The sequence below is a fragment of the Thermobia domestica genome, chromosome 4 (assembly GCF_964235325.1).
Source record: "Thermobia domestica chromosome 4, izTheDome1.hap1.1, whole genome shotgun sequence".
NCBI lineage: Eukaryota > Metazoa > Arthropoda > Insecta > Zygentoma > Lepismatidae > Thermobia > Thermobia domestica.
Window position 1 is genome coordinate 278,048,074 of NC_137457.1, and position 14,934 is coordinate 278,063,007.

The 14,934-nt window shown below is 33.6% G+C and overlaps 1 protein-coding gene across 3 annotated transcripts in view; it reads left to right on the top strand.

Moving 5' to 3' along the window:
- The window catches only part of Pino (protein pinocchio), a 489,779-nt gene extending 475,322 nt beyond the window's left edge, over nt 1-14,457 (top strand). For 2 of the 3 annotated variants that reach the window (XM_081755950.1, XM_081755948.1), the window contains exons 3-6: nt 6,499-6,562; nt 8,180-8,314; nt 10,050-10,179; nt 11,847-14,457. In XM_081755950.1, the coding sequence (XP_081612076.1) occupies nt 6,499-6,562; nt 8,180-8,314; nt 10,050-10,179; nt 11,847-11,990 (473 nt within the window). In that variant the 3' untranslated portion in view covers nt 11,991-14,457. Of the gene's footprint in view, nt 1-894; nt 953-6,498; nt 6,563-8,179; nt 8,315-10,049; nt 10,180-11,846 lie in introns of those variants that run through there. The other variant, XM_081755951.1, reaches the window with a different exon arrangement.
- The last annotated feature ends 477 nt before the right edge of the window (nt 14,458-14,934 follow it).

Here is a 14,934-nt window from a genome sequence, read left to right on the forward strand (position 1 = left end):
TTTATAAGCACTAAAATAATTGATCACGTATTTAATTTTCACCATGTACACATAGCCTTCGTAATAGAAAAGAAATGAAATCTTTCAGTATAATATGTGGAGTAACCAACATGTGTATCTCACAAAATTTTGTGATTTTGAATTAACACCGTTGCAGGATTTTACGAAATCTACCGGCGTATTTCCTAAATCATGAAAGCTGAGACACGCATATTAGTTATTCCAGTGACGCCTCTAATGGAAAAGATAGAAACTCTTTCCTTTCACAAGAAGTTAAGGTTTAAAAGCAAAGAATTGAAGACTAAAAAGAGTAAATAACAACCGTAAAACAAAATTATTTGTAAAAGCAATCTTTTTATAAAATGCTCAGAAAGTAGACTTTTTGTGGGATAAAATTAAGAACTTTGTAACCCTGCCAAAAATCAAACACTGTTTCATAAGTTTTTCTTTTCTTTTTGTTCATGTTTATTTTAATTAAATATATATTATTTTAGTACGACTTAAGGTAAAAAGATCTGCAAAATTCTCCTTGTTAACTATAGTCTTACATTATCCAATTCATGGAGAGGAAGTACAAATTAAAATTTTAATATATAGATAACTAGTTTTCAGTTAACATACTCCTTGTAAATAAAACAGTGTGTACTTGAGATCCGGGAAAATCCGTTACAAACGGGGAAAAGCAGCTCCACCACAAACACTGATAACGACGTCAGCAATGCAAAGAGATTCTTCTTGAATGGTATGTCGCCACAGGCTACAAGCAGCAACATTATTTACATTTTCATCCCCCGCCTCCTGTGCAAGTAAAACCCCTTCCACTGCCTCAGATATTCCCCTTTTCTGTCTGGCGCCATAACACGAAAGAGCACGTGGCACTGTTGGGTAATCGAACAGTCCGAGGTAACCATGACTACAAGACGTGTGCTGGGATTGGTTGCAGGATTTCAAGGTTTGTGACTGCTGCAGCGATTGGTGGGTTATTTTTGTTTCGTATCCTCGTTTCTCCCCTCTCTCAATTCCCATAAGCTAAAGCTTTCGTGTTTATAATAACAACTTCGAGCGCCTGCGGAAACAGTTGCTGCCAGTTTGTTAGTGACTGTGGGTTGTGTTATATCGCGAGATCTTAAACGTAAACACAGTGGATTGGATATATTCTAAGTTTCTAGATCACAACAAATTGTTGTAGTGTTTTTTCTTTGTGGATTTGTTTGAAACACTGGTAAGTTGATACTTTATCATTTTAAGTTGCAAGTGAATGTGATTTTATGTGTAACTCACTGATCGAACTGTGAATTTGTGATATTTTAAATTGTAATGCATGGTTTCCGTTAACATATATTATTTTGGTCAAATATTCATAGAATGCGGGAAAGTGTTGAAAGATATTAACTAGAATTAGTTATTTCAGCTCTACGATATTAAATTTAAATGTAGAATATCGAAAATAGCTGCAACCATTGCGCTAATAGAAATATTAATACGTAAAGCGAGTTTACTGTATGTTTACTTATTTCATGTGCTACTTTTGTAACATATGGATGAAGGAATTTTTTTGTGTGTATGTTGTGATTGCGATGGAATGAAATGGTGAAATCTCAGCAAGGACTTCAGAAAAAAAATGTTTGTGTAAGCCTTGTCTGGGTGAAAGTAGGTTTTTGCGTAGCGGACTACATACGGAATGTAGGCCTTGGATATTTCAGTGTTTACTAACACGAAGTGAAATGTTCTTTCTTACTGCTGGGTCAGGAAGTGTTCGAGTTTTGCTTTCATTTTATATAAACAAGACATCAGCTGATTGGAGGATATATTTCCATTTTTTTTTTATGTAATACTGACGATAATATAGAAAGTATTGAAAAGTTGTCTCTGTTTTCATGTAGTGACAGTGTTGTTGTATTGTATATCATTACTGAATTACATGTTCATGCTGTTAGTAATGAAGAATTATTGAAAATATTGGATAATCTATGTGTATTGAGTTGAAATTGTTTAGTGAGTTGGATGTAGGGCGGCAGACTGGTGCAGGGAGGAAAAAACACAGGGCTAGACGCGAGGGTTTGAATTTAGGGCGAAGGGATGAGTTGGATCGATACGGCGGGAACTGGGCGTGTACGGAAATTTTGCTACAAGGGCGGGCTAGCGGTAAAAATAGGATATTCGAAAATTGTGGAAAGTATAATCTTTATAAATACTGTATTGTTATATATATAATAATGGAATAGTTTTCTTTTTCCTTCAGAATCTTAGAAATTAGTAATGTTAGAACTTATACGTGCAAGACTAGAGCAAACATAATAATTCAATTCGGATACGTAATTTAAACTCATGAGATTCACTTGTCATTTTAATCATGGGAATGTACAGAGTGCCGCGAAACATATGCGATGCCTTGTGTGTTCCAGTTGTTTGTAAATTAGGCCATATATCAAAGCAACTCCAAATCTTTGGGAGAGTTTGCTATAAAACGTGAAACTTTTGCCATTTCATCGTATGTTTTTCTGAAAAAGCGTGCCAAATTTTGAGACTGTAAAATCGTTGAAGTTTAGAGGGAAAACATATTGAAAATATAATACAAATGACAGAATATGCAGTCGTAATTAAAATGTAAATGAAAACTTCTTTACAGTAGTTATTTACAATTTACAAGTTTGTAGATACGTTTTGCGCTACTATTTGATGCATACAACAAATATTCTTTACAATACTGCTCGTTTTACACTTTTAAGTACCGTGTTGTTAATAGTGAAGTAATGAAAGAGTTAATATGAACATATAAGCATGTAATGCGTATAGAAAAGATTGTATGATATAAAAAAATGTGGATTGAAATTATTTCAGTATATTAGTCAGTTATATCAATATGTTAGTATAGGCTGTTTCAGTAGATTGCCTTGATATTGTTGTAACGCGACTTGAAAACGGGAAATTTAACTTTTGATCTTGATGGTTCAACCAACATAATCGTTGCGGTATCGCAATGAATTCTAATTATCGTTAGAGCATGTTTTTGATTAATGGAGTACTACTATGTGCATTTGTCATGTGTGAGAGAGAATGAATGGTTTCGTAACCAAACTTAATATATGCATTGTCATTCAGTTATATCAGAATATATATGTTACGTTCACGTGCCATAAACGAAGGATAGTCGTATGTACAAATGCTGTCTCTTGGTGATCGTGATTTATCAAACATGTGAATTGTATATCGCATTTTTTTTTTAAAAAAAAAATCTATTTCCACACACTGCAAATTAATATTACTACACTAGAAGCTTATTTGGACGTACGCACTTAGAGAGAAATATTGTAGATATGCCTATTAGTTCTTCAATATTTGCGAATTTTGAAAAAAAAAAAAAAAAAATGGAACCACCATATGGTAACTGGCAATACATGAATAACTTTGTGTGTGTGTAATATATTATGAGAAAAATTTATTTGTAGACTTTTCTTTTAAACTTATTTTGATCATAAAGCGGATCTACTTAAAATAGAAGTTACAGTTAAGGGGACCAGAATTTTAACTTGCAAAAATCTGATGTATATAATTTGGGGGGGGGGGAGGAATTGGCGTGATTTTTGCAGATTGTTTTTTTGGTGCCAGTAGTGTTTTCGAGTTATAAAATATATACAAGTAAGAGTGATACCATATGGTAATACCCAACAATTGCCAGTTCATGCACGGCCTAAACATTCTCAATAAATGTCAGTACCAAAAATAGCTCTTCCGCAACTCTATGTAAGTTTTTGGGTTTAGCCTAAATTATAAATGAAATTGATTTTTTTCGCTTTTACGTCCCTCGTTTATACTCTTTAGGCTGAAGGAGATGAGTGATTATGAAAGAATTAGTGGAATGAGAATGCGTGAGGAAACGGTAGAACCCAGAGAAAATTCTTGGACACAATGTTGTCTACCACGAATTCACTTGACCTCTGGCGACTTCTGTGCAACCAGAGGTGAGCGCGCTAGCACTGAGCCACTGTCACCTTAAATTGTAAATGTATTGTGTAGTGCGTTTGAATGGAACTCTTCTCACTGCTGTTAATCACTTATATTGGCTGTTTCACGTGAAAGACATAGGCCAACATTGTGATTTTTTAGATCAACATTATGAATGATTGGAAATGAAAACAACCTGTTTTGCATCACTATTATGTCACCTACGGTATATGTTAATGTTTCTAAACTTAACGTGATTTATCTGTGTTCACCGTGTAAACGGAGTAAACTAGTGGTTAATGTTCTTGCTTTGAAATCAAAACGAGCATCATTGGGTTTGCCGTGAGTTTAAGATATTGTTCCCAAGCAAAACCTGGAATGACGTCACCGGGGGTGTCTCAATCAGTTTCAAGTTTTACTCAGTTCGAGACGAATGCTGAGGTCGTTCCTTTTACCTTGGTTACTGCCACCCAGTCCGTAACTCAGTGGTGTTTTTATTGTTAAATTTCCAGAGACAATCCACGAGGCCTAACTGGAATCAATAAGTAAATAAATGTGTGTACTGAATTGGAATCCTGTTTCAAGCTGGGCCCCATCAGTCAATTCCGGCTTATTTTTAATACTAGGTTTATAATTTGTTATAGCCGTACATAGTATTCATTATTCAGGTAGTAGTAAGATGCATTAAGCTCATTTGCAATAACTCGTTTTTAATTTCTTTTTATGCCGTAGTTTCGCAATTTGAAAACTACCAGCCTTTTAATGAATTTCCCTCCATGTTACACTACAACTAAATAAACAAAGAAAAAAATTGAAAGATGCTTGTACTTTAAAGGTCATTCGCTAGACGAGGAAGTATCTGTTTTTGCATGGCAGAATGTGGAACTCGCCTACGCGATCCAATTTCGAGAGTCTAAATTTGTTTGGTTTCCCCCTGACCGTGACACAGCACAAGGCCATGCCATCCATACCTTAAGTCTACATTGCACTGCGCATGCGCGGTTATTTTTTGAAGGGATTGATCTGACTGTTACGCATGTTGAACTGAGTTGAATGACCCTCGAAAAGGGCGCGCTTGGGGATTTTCCACTCGTCGCGTGTACTCAAGACTATGATCAAAGGGGTGTGGTCGGGTAAGGGGAGTAAAACTGGCGCCAAAAAGGCGACTAGTTTTTCTTTGCAGATAAGTTTTATTTCTTTTTTTAAAAGAATGTGATAGCTATAAATATTTGAACCGGTTCATTATTTGCTTTTTAAAAAGAGAGCTAGTTAAAAATGACAGTGCGTTTTTTATATTCCGTTAACTTTTCCCACGTGAAATTGATACAAATACATCCCGCAGATATGTATATTTTTAAATTCGCACCTGCATGCATTTCATAATGGCTTCTTTCTTTCTTATGAAAATAACAATCGAAGGTTGTTCGCCGTGAATTGCTTCCAGCACAGCTGTCGACCTGTATTTTTTTCCCCCTTTTCTTTTTGTTTAGAACAGCAAAGTGCAACCCATCCAGTTTTGAGTTTGGCGACGTAGTTGTTCTTTTTTTCTGACCTTGAACATTTTGGCGACAATGACCGGATGGACGGTTATATATCGCTTCAGTGTAGCCAGTTATATTAATATCCCATAGTTTTTTGCTATGAAAAAAAAAAAACTTCAACCTAAATAAAAATCTAAGCCATTCAATATAAAAGGGAACAAAAATATTAAAGACAATTGGTATAAGCCTATATAAGGAAATCAGTTCATTTTAAAAACGTGAATTTATATGTTTTTTGGATGTTGGAGAAGGTATGGCAGACTGTGCCATGGTATGTTAATTTCCATATTGTTCACGCACATTATGTATAACAAGAGAAAGAAAAAAAATCGCATACGTTGCGCAAATGGTTGATTTAATCCTGTCCCTATATTTCACTTGCTTTTAAGTTCTGTAAGCTTCGTCAGGGGGTCTTTCACCTTATGAAGAGAATTGATTTCACATGTTGGTTATTTGGTATTTTCTTCACCAATATTTCGCTAAATGCAATTCTAAAAATACACTTCAAAATTGCTAGAAGCTTCGTTAATCAAGTATAAAATGCATATTTGTAGTCTTATTTGTAGGACTTTTGCAGTGCATTTTTAGAAGTACATCCAGTGGAATATTGGTGAGGGAAAAAAAAAAAAAAACGCAGCATGTGAATCAGCAGTTATCGATTTAATCTTCGTAACACGATACTCTCCTCCGATGAAGCTCGCAGAACCTAAAGCAAATAAAAGATAGGGAAAGCAACTTACTGAACACAGTAACGTTTATTTTAAAATAATAACTGTGTGACAGTTTCACCAACTAACTGAACATGTATTGACTTTATCAGACACTGTCTACAATATGTTCAGTGTCTGATGAAGCCATACACTATGATATGAACCAGTTAGTTATAGGGAAAGCATAAAGTCGGACAGACATCGTTTGCGCAAGATATCTGATTTTTTCAGCATGTTAATGAATTATATTAAGTGAAAAGATGTGATTTTTATTGAATTTTCTTTTTCTTATTTCTTTGCAGTTTCTTCCTCAATGTCGGTTGCTAGTGTTCACCCTATGGAGCTTCATAAGGAAAGGCATCATAGGTAAGTGTATTTATCTATATAAAGAAAAAGAAAAAAGGTACTAATGTAAAAATGTCATGGTCTTGTCATTATAGGTGTAGGAGGCTAAGTTGGAATGAGTTTGCTTTTTCATAAAGGGTCAGCTGCGTTGACGCGTGGGCTACTTAACTTGTACTGTAACTGTGGCCCGTGTGTTGAGAAATGTGTACAATTACATACCGTTACGCCAAGCAATGAAAAGTCATTCACTTAATGTATTTGCAAGTGATTGCGCGTGGGAAAAGAATGCTGGCTGAGGTACTACCTAAAATTCTTTCGTTGCACCATTGAACAGCAGATTTTGTAGTATGAGTATTGTGGTTTTAATTTCTTCAAGTTGAGAGGAAGGGAAATCAATATTTCAGAGAAGGGAAAATCAATAAATTATAAGATTTCAGAGAAAGGAAAGACAAAAGTTCGTTCATGAGTTTTCAGTGTACTGTATATGCGTTATTATAGGTTATAATGAGAATATTGGTTCGAGGTTCACGAAACTATTGTACGAATCTTTCATGAGTTTCCTTGTGCCTCGATGAGTAGCTAGCGTTCATTTCTGACCTGGGTTCGATTCTCGTAAAACGCATAGCCAGTTGGAAGAAGAGTGCAAAATGTCTTGGAATCTTTGAGTGGCATAGTTCAACGAACTAGATCCCTAAAACCAGCAGTACCACACCACGGTCATCATTCTGATGTCAGTTTATGTTATATCGAAATCTACATCGGTTTACTGATGTCATTATCCAACTACTTAGCAATTTGGTTCTACGATCACCATCGCCACAAATAAACTTGTTCTTCATTTCTGTGTCATATTTTAAGATTTAGGCCTTGCAAGCGTTTTGATTCTCCGGAATTTCGATCACAGAAGATCATTTACTTATACAATTTTATTATTCGAGAAGTACGTAGATATTTGTACGCTGACAGTTCATCAAATAAATTACACTAAAGATTAGTGTTGGAACTATTTCGACGCATTTCACTTTGCGAATGAATTTTAGTTTGTGTTTGTGATTCTTAACTGCAGGGCTATACGATGTTAGCTCTAAAATTTGGTTATATGAAAATTAGATACCTGTACCACTGGCACCAACTGTTTTTTAAAATATTTGGAAGATAGGTAGTTTTAACTAACTAAATTACAAGTTCTTATCGTACACATACATTAGTGAATGAAAACTATAAATCACTTTCCTAAATACGCATTCTTTTTTCTGAAACCAAATTTGTTACCTTGCTATAATCAATCCACCAATCCTTTCTCAGACTTTACAAATATTTGTATATACACACTGTGTAAGTAAATCCCTGAATTCCATAAGCTAATTTACTGGTATGACTGCTGCGGATGGTTGCAACAAGGTAAACTCAATATAACCTGAAACTGAGACTATGCGGAAATTTATTTCTTAAAGGGTCCAAAATCTTAAATCTACTATTATGTGCCACAGGGAAGGACATTTTTTGAAATTTGGTTCCTTAAATTTGTGTTGAGAACTTGATGTATTATATAATAGTATTACATAGGCTATGCGCACTGCGTGAACATCTGTTCTTGAAGTTTTTGCTGATTGTGTATTTTTTATGTTTTTCTTGTAGTGGATGCAGTAATCGAAGTCAAAGCATAGAAAGCTTGACGCATACCCTGTCCCTGGAGGACATTCACAACTATTTCAACACCGACGCCGTGTTGTCCATAGAAGAGTTGAGGCTGCAGTTGAATTCTTGTTTCACGTAAGTTCTTGTATTTTGATTTTTTTAAGTACCATTTTTAAGTACTTACATTAGGCGGGTCGTGAAGGAAGTTACATTTTTTTTTTCGATTGAAACTTTTAAAAAAAAATTCTTTATGCATTAAGTGTTGGACAATACAACAATTAATACACGAGATAATCTTTATTTCCTTAGTTTCAAGCAATAACACTTATTAAATTTTTCTAGTAACTTCCCTCACGAGCCTCTTTTGATATTTACGAATTCAGAAGTGAAGAGCCTGGTGAAAGGGTAAATATCACATTTACAGCTTCATGAAAAAAAAGAAAGAAAGAAAAGTCATGAAAGGTAACAGTGCATGATTCTACTACAAGTTTTAGATAGCAAATTAGACCAGGTTTGCCACATTCCACAGAAAAGAAGTTGGGACCACAAATAATTGATTGCTTTCATGTAATCAAGGCTGATTTCAGAATATTTTAAACATGGGGTAGAGACTTCCAATATGGGGGGGGGGGGAGTAGTACTGCATGCGAAAATAGTTGTAACCAAAATTGAACAAGATCGGAGATACGATCCGGAGGAGAATCTCAGAATTGTGGGCTGAATTTCCCCTCAGGCTACTCCCAGAAATAATCACTACATATAATGGATGAAAAACAGTTTCTTTGTAGGGCTGTTATCTTGAGTACTTGAATTTTACTTATATTGTACTTTTGTGATTAGATTTGTCCTTCGAATGTAATCTCCTGAGAGGATTTTTTTTCTTTTCTATTCTTTTCTCCTAATACAAACCATAGAACTTAAAACTTAGCGTACTGTTACAGCCTCTTCGAAAGTACTATATAAAGTCTAATTGTGGTGATACTTTCAAAATTATATCCGAGCATTCTCAGAACTTTCGATTTGAAGACATGTGACGGGGGGAGGGGGTCCGTTTTATTAAGTACTAACTATGGACCCATAAATATGTGAGTTCAATGTTGTTTCCATCGTTTGTCACACTTGGGAGCGACGAAGGATGAAAGAAGGTCTCGAAAATTTTCATTGGAAAATCGATCAAAAGATTGTCGTATGATATAGTTACAACATAATAATAATAGCAGTGAGGAAGAGGAGGTGGTGGGTAAAGATTGGTCTTCTCCCATCTATGTAATGATCATAAAAAATAAAAAGATGTATATGAAACAAGACATGGTTGTTGATACTCTGCCAGTGTAGACTTTTTTTTTTTTTCAATTTGCAACAACTATTTTAGTATGAGGCGTTTCATAAACCATTATACTTCCTCTTTTTTGGCGTAACAACTTCGGTTAAGAAGGTTAGTGACAAGCATTCATGTAGTGTGGTTGATGAAGCTCCTTGTACTAAAATTATTGTTACAAGTTCGGAAAACCGGCTAAACTATCAGAATATCAACAGATATGCTTTGATTTGTGGGGTTCTTTATGTAACTTGCTGCAATATTTTGCATATGTATCTTACAGAGATATAACATTTAATGCTTGGACTTCATACGATATAATTGCTTTTATGAACACTACTTTTTTTTTTATGACTATTATAGGCGAGAAAAGGCCGATCTTTACCCACCTCCTTTCTGAAACGTCTAGATTTGAAGATATTTTCCAAATATCAGAAATTACTGTGTAATGTACGATAAAATCAAGAATCTTACGAGTATTTATATTTTTAAATTATGATAATGTTAATTTGATTTTTGCTAATTAGAATTGTAATTTTTTTCTTCTTATAGATGTGGTGTGAGTTGGCATGAGGACCACGTGTCCCTCGACTGCAGTGAGTGCGGTGGATATAGTTTAGAACGTCCTTGCCCTATTTGTGATGGACGGTGCAGTACGGTGTGGAAACGAGATCTTACTTTGGTGAGTTGGTCGTCTGTAACATTGTATATTTAATACTTTTAATGCAATATTAAGCGTACAAGAAGAGTAAGGACACGGAAACATTTATTGTATGGAGCTTTCACACGGTAGCATTTTGATTAGCGTCAGCTCGTGACGTATAAAGAAAACATCAGAGAAGTGCGCAATCATGGCTCCCTCACTGAAATGTGTGGTAGCGAAGGCTGTTATTGCTGTTGCAAGAATACAGTAATCATAGATTTGGTCTTTTTTATATATATATATATATATATATATATATATATATATATATATATATATATATATATATATATACACTTCCTTTCAATTCGGTTTCCTCGCGCAATGTATCTCATCTTTCTTCATACACCACACTACTGCAGTCGAACCAAAAAATGGCTGCGAAAAATCTTATGAAATGAAACATGTTCCATCTCAGAGAAATGTTGTAGGATATGCTGCCATGCCATGGAAATAGATAACATTTGGTGTTTATATGTATATAATATGGTAACAGTGGTGGCAATAGAAGATAGCCCCTCCCAGACATATATTGTAAGATAGGTCAAGTAATATAGAACATATTGTTAGTATACAAAAAAAATCTCCTCCCCCCCCCCCGTTACATGAAACTAAAGCTGGCATCATCATCACATGGCAGGGTGATGGTGATAGGATATTTACTACAAGAAATTGTACGATAAATGCTTCCGTGTCAAACTGACCTAACAGTTATCACCTCTGTCGTAAGTAAATCCTTGGAATGTCTACCGTAGGAAAGTGTCTTTTTGTGGCCGAAAAAAAAAAAAAAAAAAAGCTATACTAAACTACATCATTTAGAAAATGTTGACAAAAATTAATTAGGGGTACGATGTTCTAGCTTTAAACCAGCTTTCTTCTATACAACATCTCATTACATAGTTTTTTTTTTTTTTTTTTTTTTTTAAATTCTTATTCTAAGAGTTTTTTCATCGTTCTTCATTTTGGATATGGCATCCATCTGCTTCAGAAAGGAGGAAAGCGTGGAACGCCTTACAATAAATATTAAGTTTCGAGTGTTACTTTGTTACTTTCAAAATTTACAAAACTGTTTTTCTTTCGTCGTGTGATGGAGAAAGTGTAGTGTCGGAAATATTTTGAATTTAATTTTTTGTATAAAGCAGTTAAAGTAGGAATTTTATGTTTTTGTGTATTTGAGTAGTGTGTCGCGCTTAAGTTTTAAATTGTAATCGAAGATAAAATACCAAACGGCATCTCATAGTTAGGAAATGAGTCTTATCATCCTGTTCAATTTAATTCAGTTTATTCCCTTCCTTCGACCTTACTGTACATAAGGTACAAGTGACGGAACATTTCAATAAAGTATAATATAATATCTCAAAAGATTATATATAATAAAGCTATATAATAAAAGATTATGTGAACTTACAGTACCATGCAATAAACAGTATAAGTTTTACTTAATTGTACTTATAAGAGTACAAGTGAACGTTATCTTTTTACATATTATAATTTTGCTTGGGCATAAGTGTAAAGCTTTCATATTTCTTTATTTTTGTTCTCGGACAACAAAATTTACAAGTTCATATATATGTATATCATAAGTATGTGTACCGTTTGGAGCGTGAAAATTGATTTTAATTTTTTTGTCTGTTACTTTTTTACAGTCTCATGCTTCCGGCAAAGCACGATGGGAAGGCGAATGTGGCTTGCGTCCACAGAAGGAAACCACCATTTTGTTGAAGACCATCGTCAGCTCATCGGAAGAGAATTTGTGTAACAGCTTGAAAAATTTGAGTGCCAGTTCATGACGCCAATCTACAGACTAGTGCGATTCAAAAAGAACAGTGAATTGATAAAAATTAGTCAGCAAAAGAAACCTTAAAAAACAATGTTGGCAAGTGTGGAGTGATGACCTCACTAAATGACTACATATATATATTTTTTCACAGGGATAAAATAACTATGAGCTTCTGTTAATATCAGCATATAAAAGGATTTTGTAAAGAGAATGCACATTAAATGCCGGAGAATGAAGAGGAAAAATATAACCTGCCGTACGCTGTTATAAGTATTTAAGTGAATTCAATAAAAATCACCTAGTATTTGTAGTGTAATTACTTGAAAAATTGCATTATTTATTAAGGTTTTCTTCCTGTAGCAATTAAATTATATTATTTTTTTTTTGTTTGTTTGTTTTGATCGGAATGCAAGTCAGTTTTTTTTTTCTTAATGAGACTGATGTATTTTTTTTTTTTTCTTTCTTGTGAGTTGTCACGTGTTCATTGTAAGACTGCTGAAAGAGTTGAGGCTGTAATTGACACAGACACACATGTGAACCCTGTTTTTTGATCTGTATTTCTCGTGGGCACTCGGGCTATTTATGATTTCTAACATAAAATGGTGTTGGAATTATGGGTACCCAGGACTCCATTTTCTCTCTCTTATTACGTACGCATGTATGGGACATTCTTCGTATCATGTTTAGATGAATATTATTGTATATAAATAGTGTAAGTGTGTAAAAATGAATGAATGTGAAGTTTCTTCCTGGATTTTTTTTTTTTTTTTTTACGTCCTCTTCTGTTTGGAGAGATTTGAATTTTTTTTAAGAAAACAAGAAACAAAGATTAGTATCTAAAGTAAAAGGCTCCTGAGTTTAGTTGATGAACATAAACAAAAAATAATAATGATTCTAAAAATTGATTTAGAAATTTAATTTAGCAAATTAACAATGAAAGAAAGTATCTTAAGGAAAACAGTGTCCCAATTTGTCTTTAGGAGTGTACCTGTTTCCTTTACATAGTGAAAGCTTTGAAAAGTATTATGTAATTCTGCGCCATTTTGTGAGTTCTATTTCCAGTATCAGTTACCATTTTTATGAACAGTACCTGTTCATGAAACAAACTAATTTCATCTGTTTCTAAAAGTAATCCGAATCGTATCAGTGAAGCAAGTACATAGAACTAGTATCAGATTTATTTATGTTCATAGATTTTACGACAAAGTTCATTGGCCTTCTATCATATTTATTAAGATATACATTCAGTATAAATCTGTTGTCAAGTTATCAGGCGTGGAACAAAATGAAAAAAATGGTAGTCTTCTTTCTTAATTGTATTAATTTTGCATTCAGTTTTAGAATATCTAATTAATGTGTTTCAATTGCTGGGGTACAGACTACTGTCTCCCAATAATGTTCATAAAAATGGTGAACTGAGCATGATGTGTTTTATTGCATTTGAAATATGAATAGCAGACACAAGCCAACAACACTGCATGACTGTGCTTGAGTATGCATATTTTATATCTAATAAACATAAAAAAAAGGTATAATGTATGACAACGTGTTGCATTTAAAATAAATTATTCTTTAGAACAAGAGCTATACGAGTGTAGAACTTACCGTCTTTGAAAGGATGATGTCAGTTTTCTTTATGACCATGGAAAGTACCGAATACTAATTTGGAACATTCCCAAGTTTAAAAGAAAGCGATCATATTTTCTGTACGGTAACTATATGTGCTACTAAGTAATGATTATAAAAAACGTAATTGTTACAAAAAGTTGAAGGCTTACTGTGATTGTGGTTGTAGCGACGCTTTTGTCACGTGTAAATGATATCATAGATTTTAAAAAAAGAAAAAAGTTTGTAAAAGAAATTTACCTCAGTGGTGCTTCAAGAAGAAGAAGAAAATTAGCTACATAATCTAATTCTGTTAATATTTGACAACAAAACTGTTACATATACGTATATCCTGTAATTATAACTGGTTTCATTTTACTTACATTTACACAATCTATTGGGGGCAAACTTCAGTTGCTTTCTGTCCAGAGTTTTGGTAATGTCTTCACAAGCGTACTACTACTACTAAGTTATATAATAAAATGTTCTAAAGTTTCGTGTTTACCGTAATGTTTATTATTAATTTCTGTAATTTCGTATTATATCTTTTTGAAATAGTAATTTATCCCATACATTGATTTAAATTGCACGTAGTATTTTTCACAGAATTTTGTGAGGAAAAGAAAGTATTTATTTTGTAAGATTACTTTTTTTTTTTCAATACCTGCAAAAGTTTATGTACGATTAAAACTAAAATTGTGGCTTATATTTGTCCTTTCATATTTTGCAGCAAAAAAAACTTGTACGTAAAAAAGGTTTAAAACATAATGTAGATAAAATAAAACAAACAACAAAAGTTGTTTATGAATAATTTGCTGTGGAGTGATGTCCTTTTTTTTAGAAAAGAAAAAATAAAATTTGTGTGAAATTTATTGGTATGTGTTTTTATTTTATACCAACGACAGTTCACTACGTAGGAGAAAATGGCCCAACATTTAGATCCAAAAAGTTTTCAATTTGGCCGCTCTTGTTACGAACAAATATAACACGTTACTGTTTGGCTCAAACCTCTTTGACGTTTAAAGCATGCCATCTTTTTTGAATAGAATAGCATATTTTATTGTCATTGAGCTTTACAAGCAATAGACAACGTCCGAATGAGATATACATATAGATACAGATATATAAAAAAATAATCACTGCATATAGACAACCAGTTATTGGTTAATTTTATAATGAACAACCTAATAATATTTGAAATAAAGTGCCACTGCAAATTAGGACACAATGTCTTGACATTCACTAAACTCTTGAATCGAATAAATTGTGATCGAGTGAATCACCATTTGTGATACCTAATGAAAATTACGCTAGATTGTCTAATACTCGATGCTTGGAAGAAATGTTAT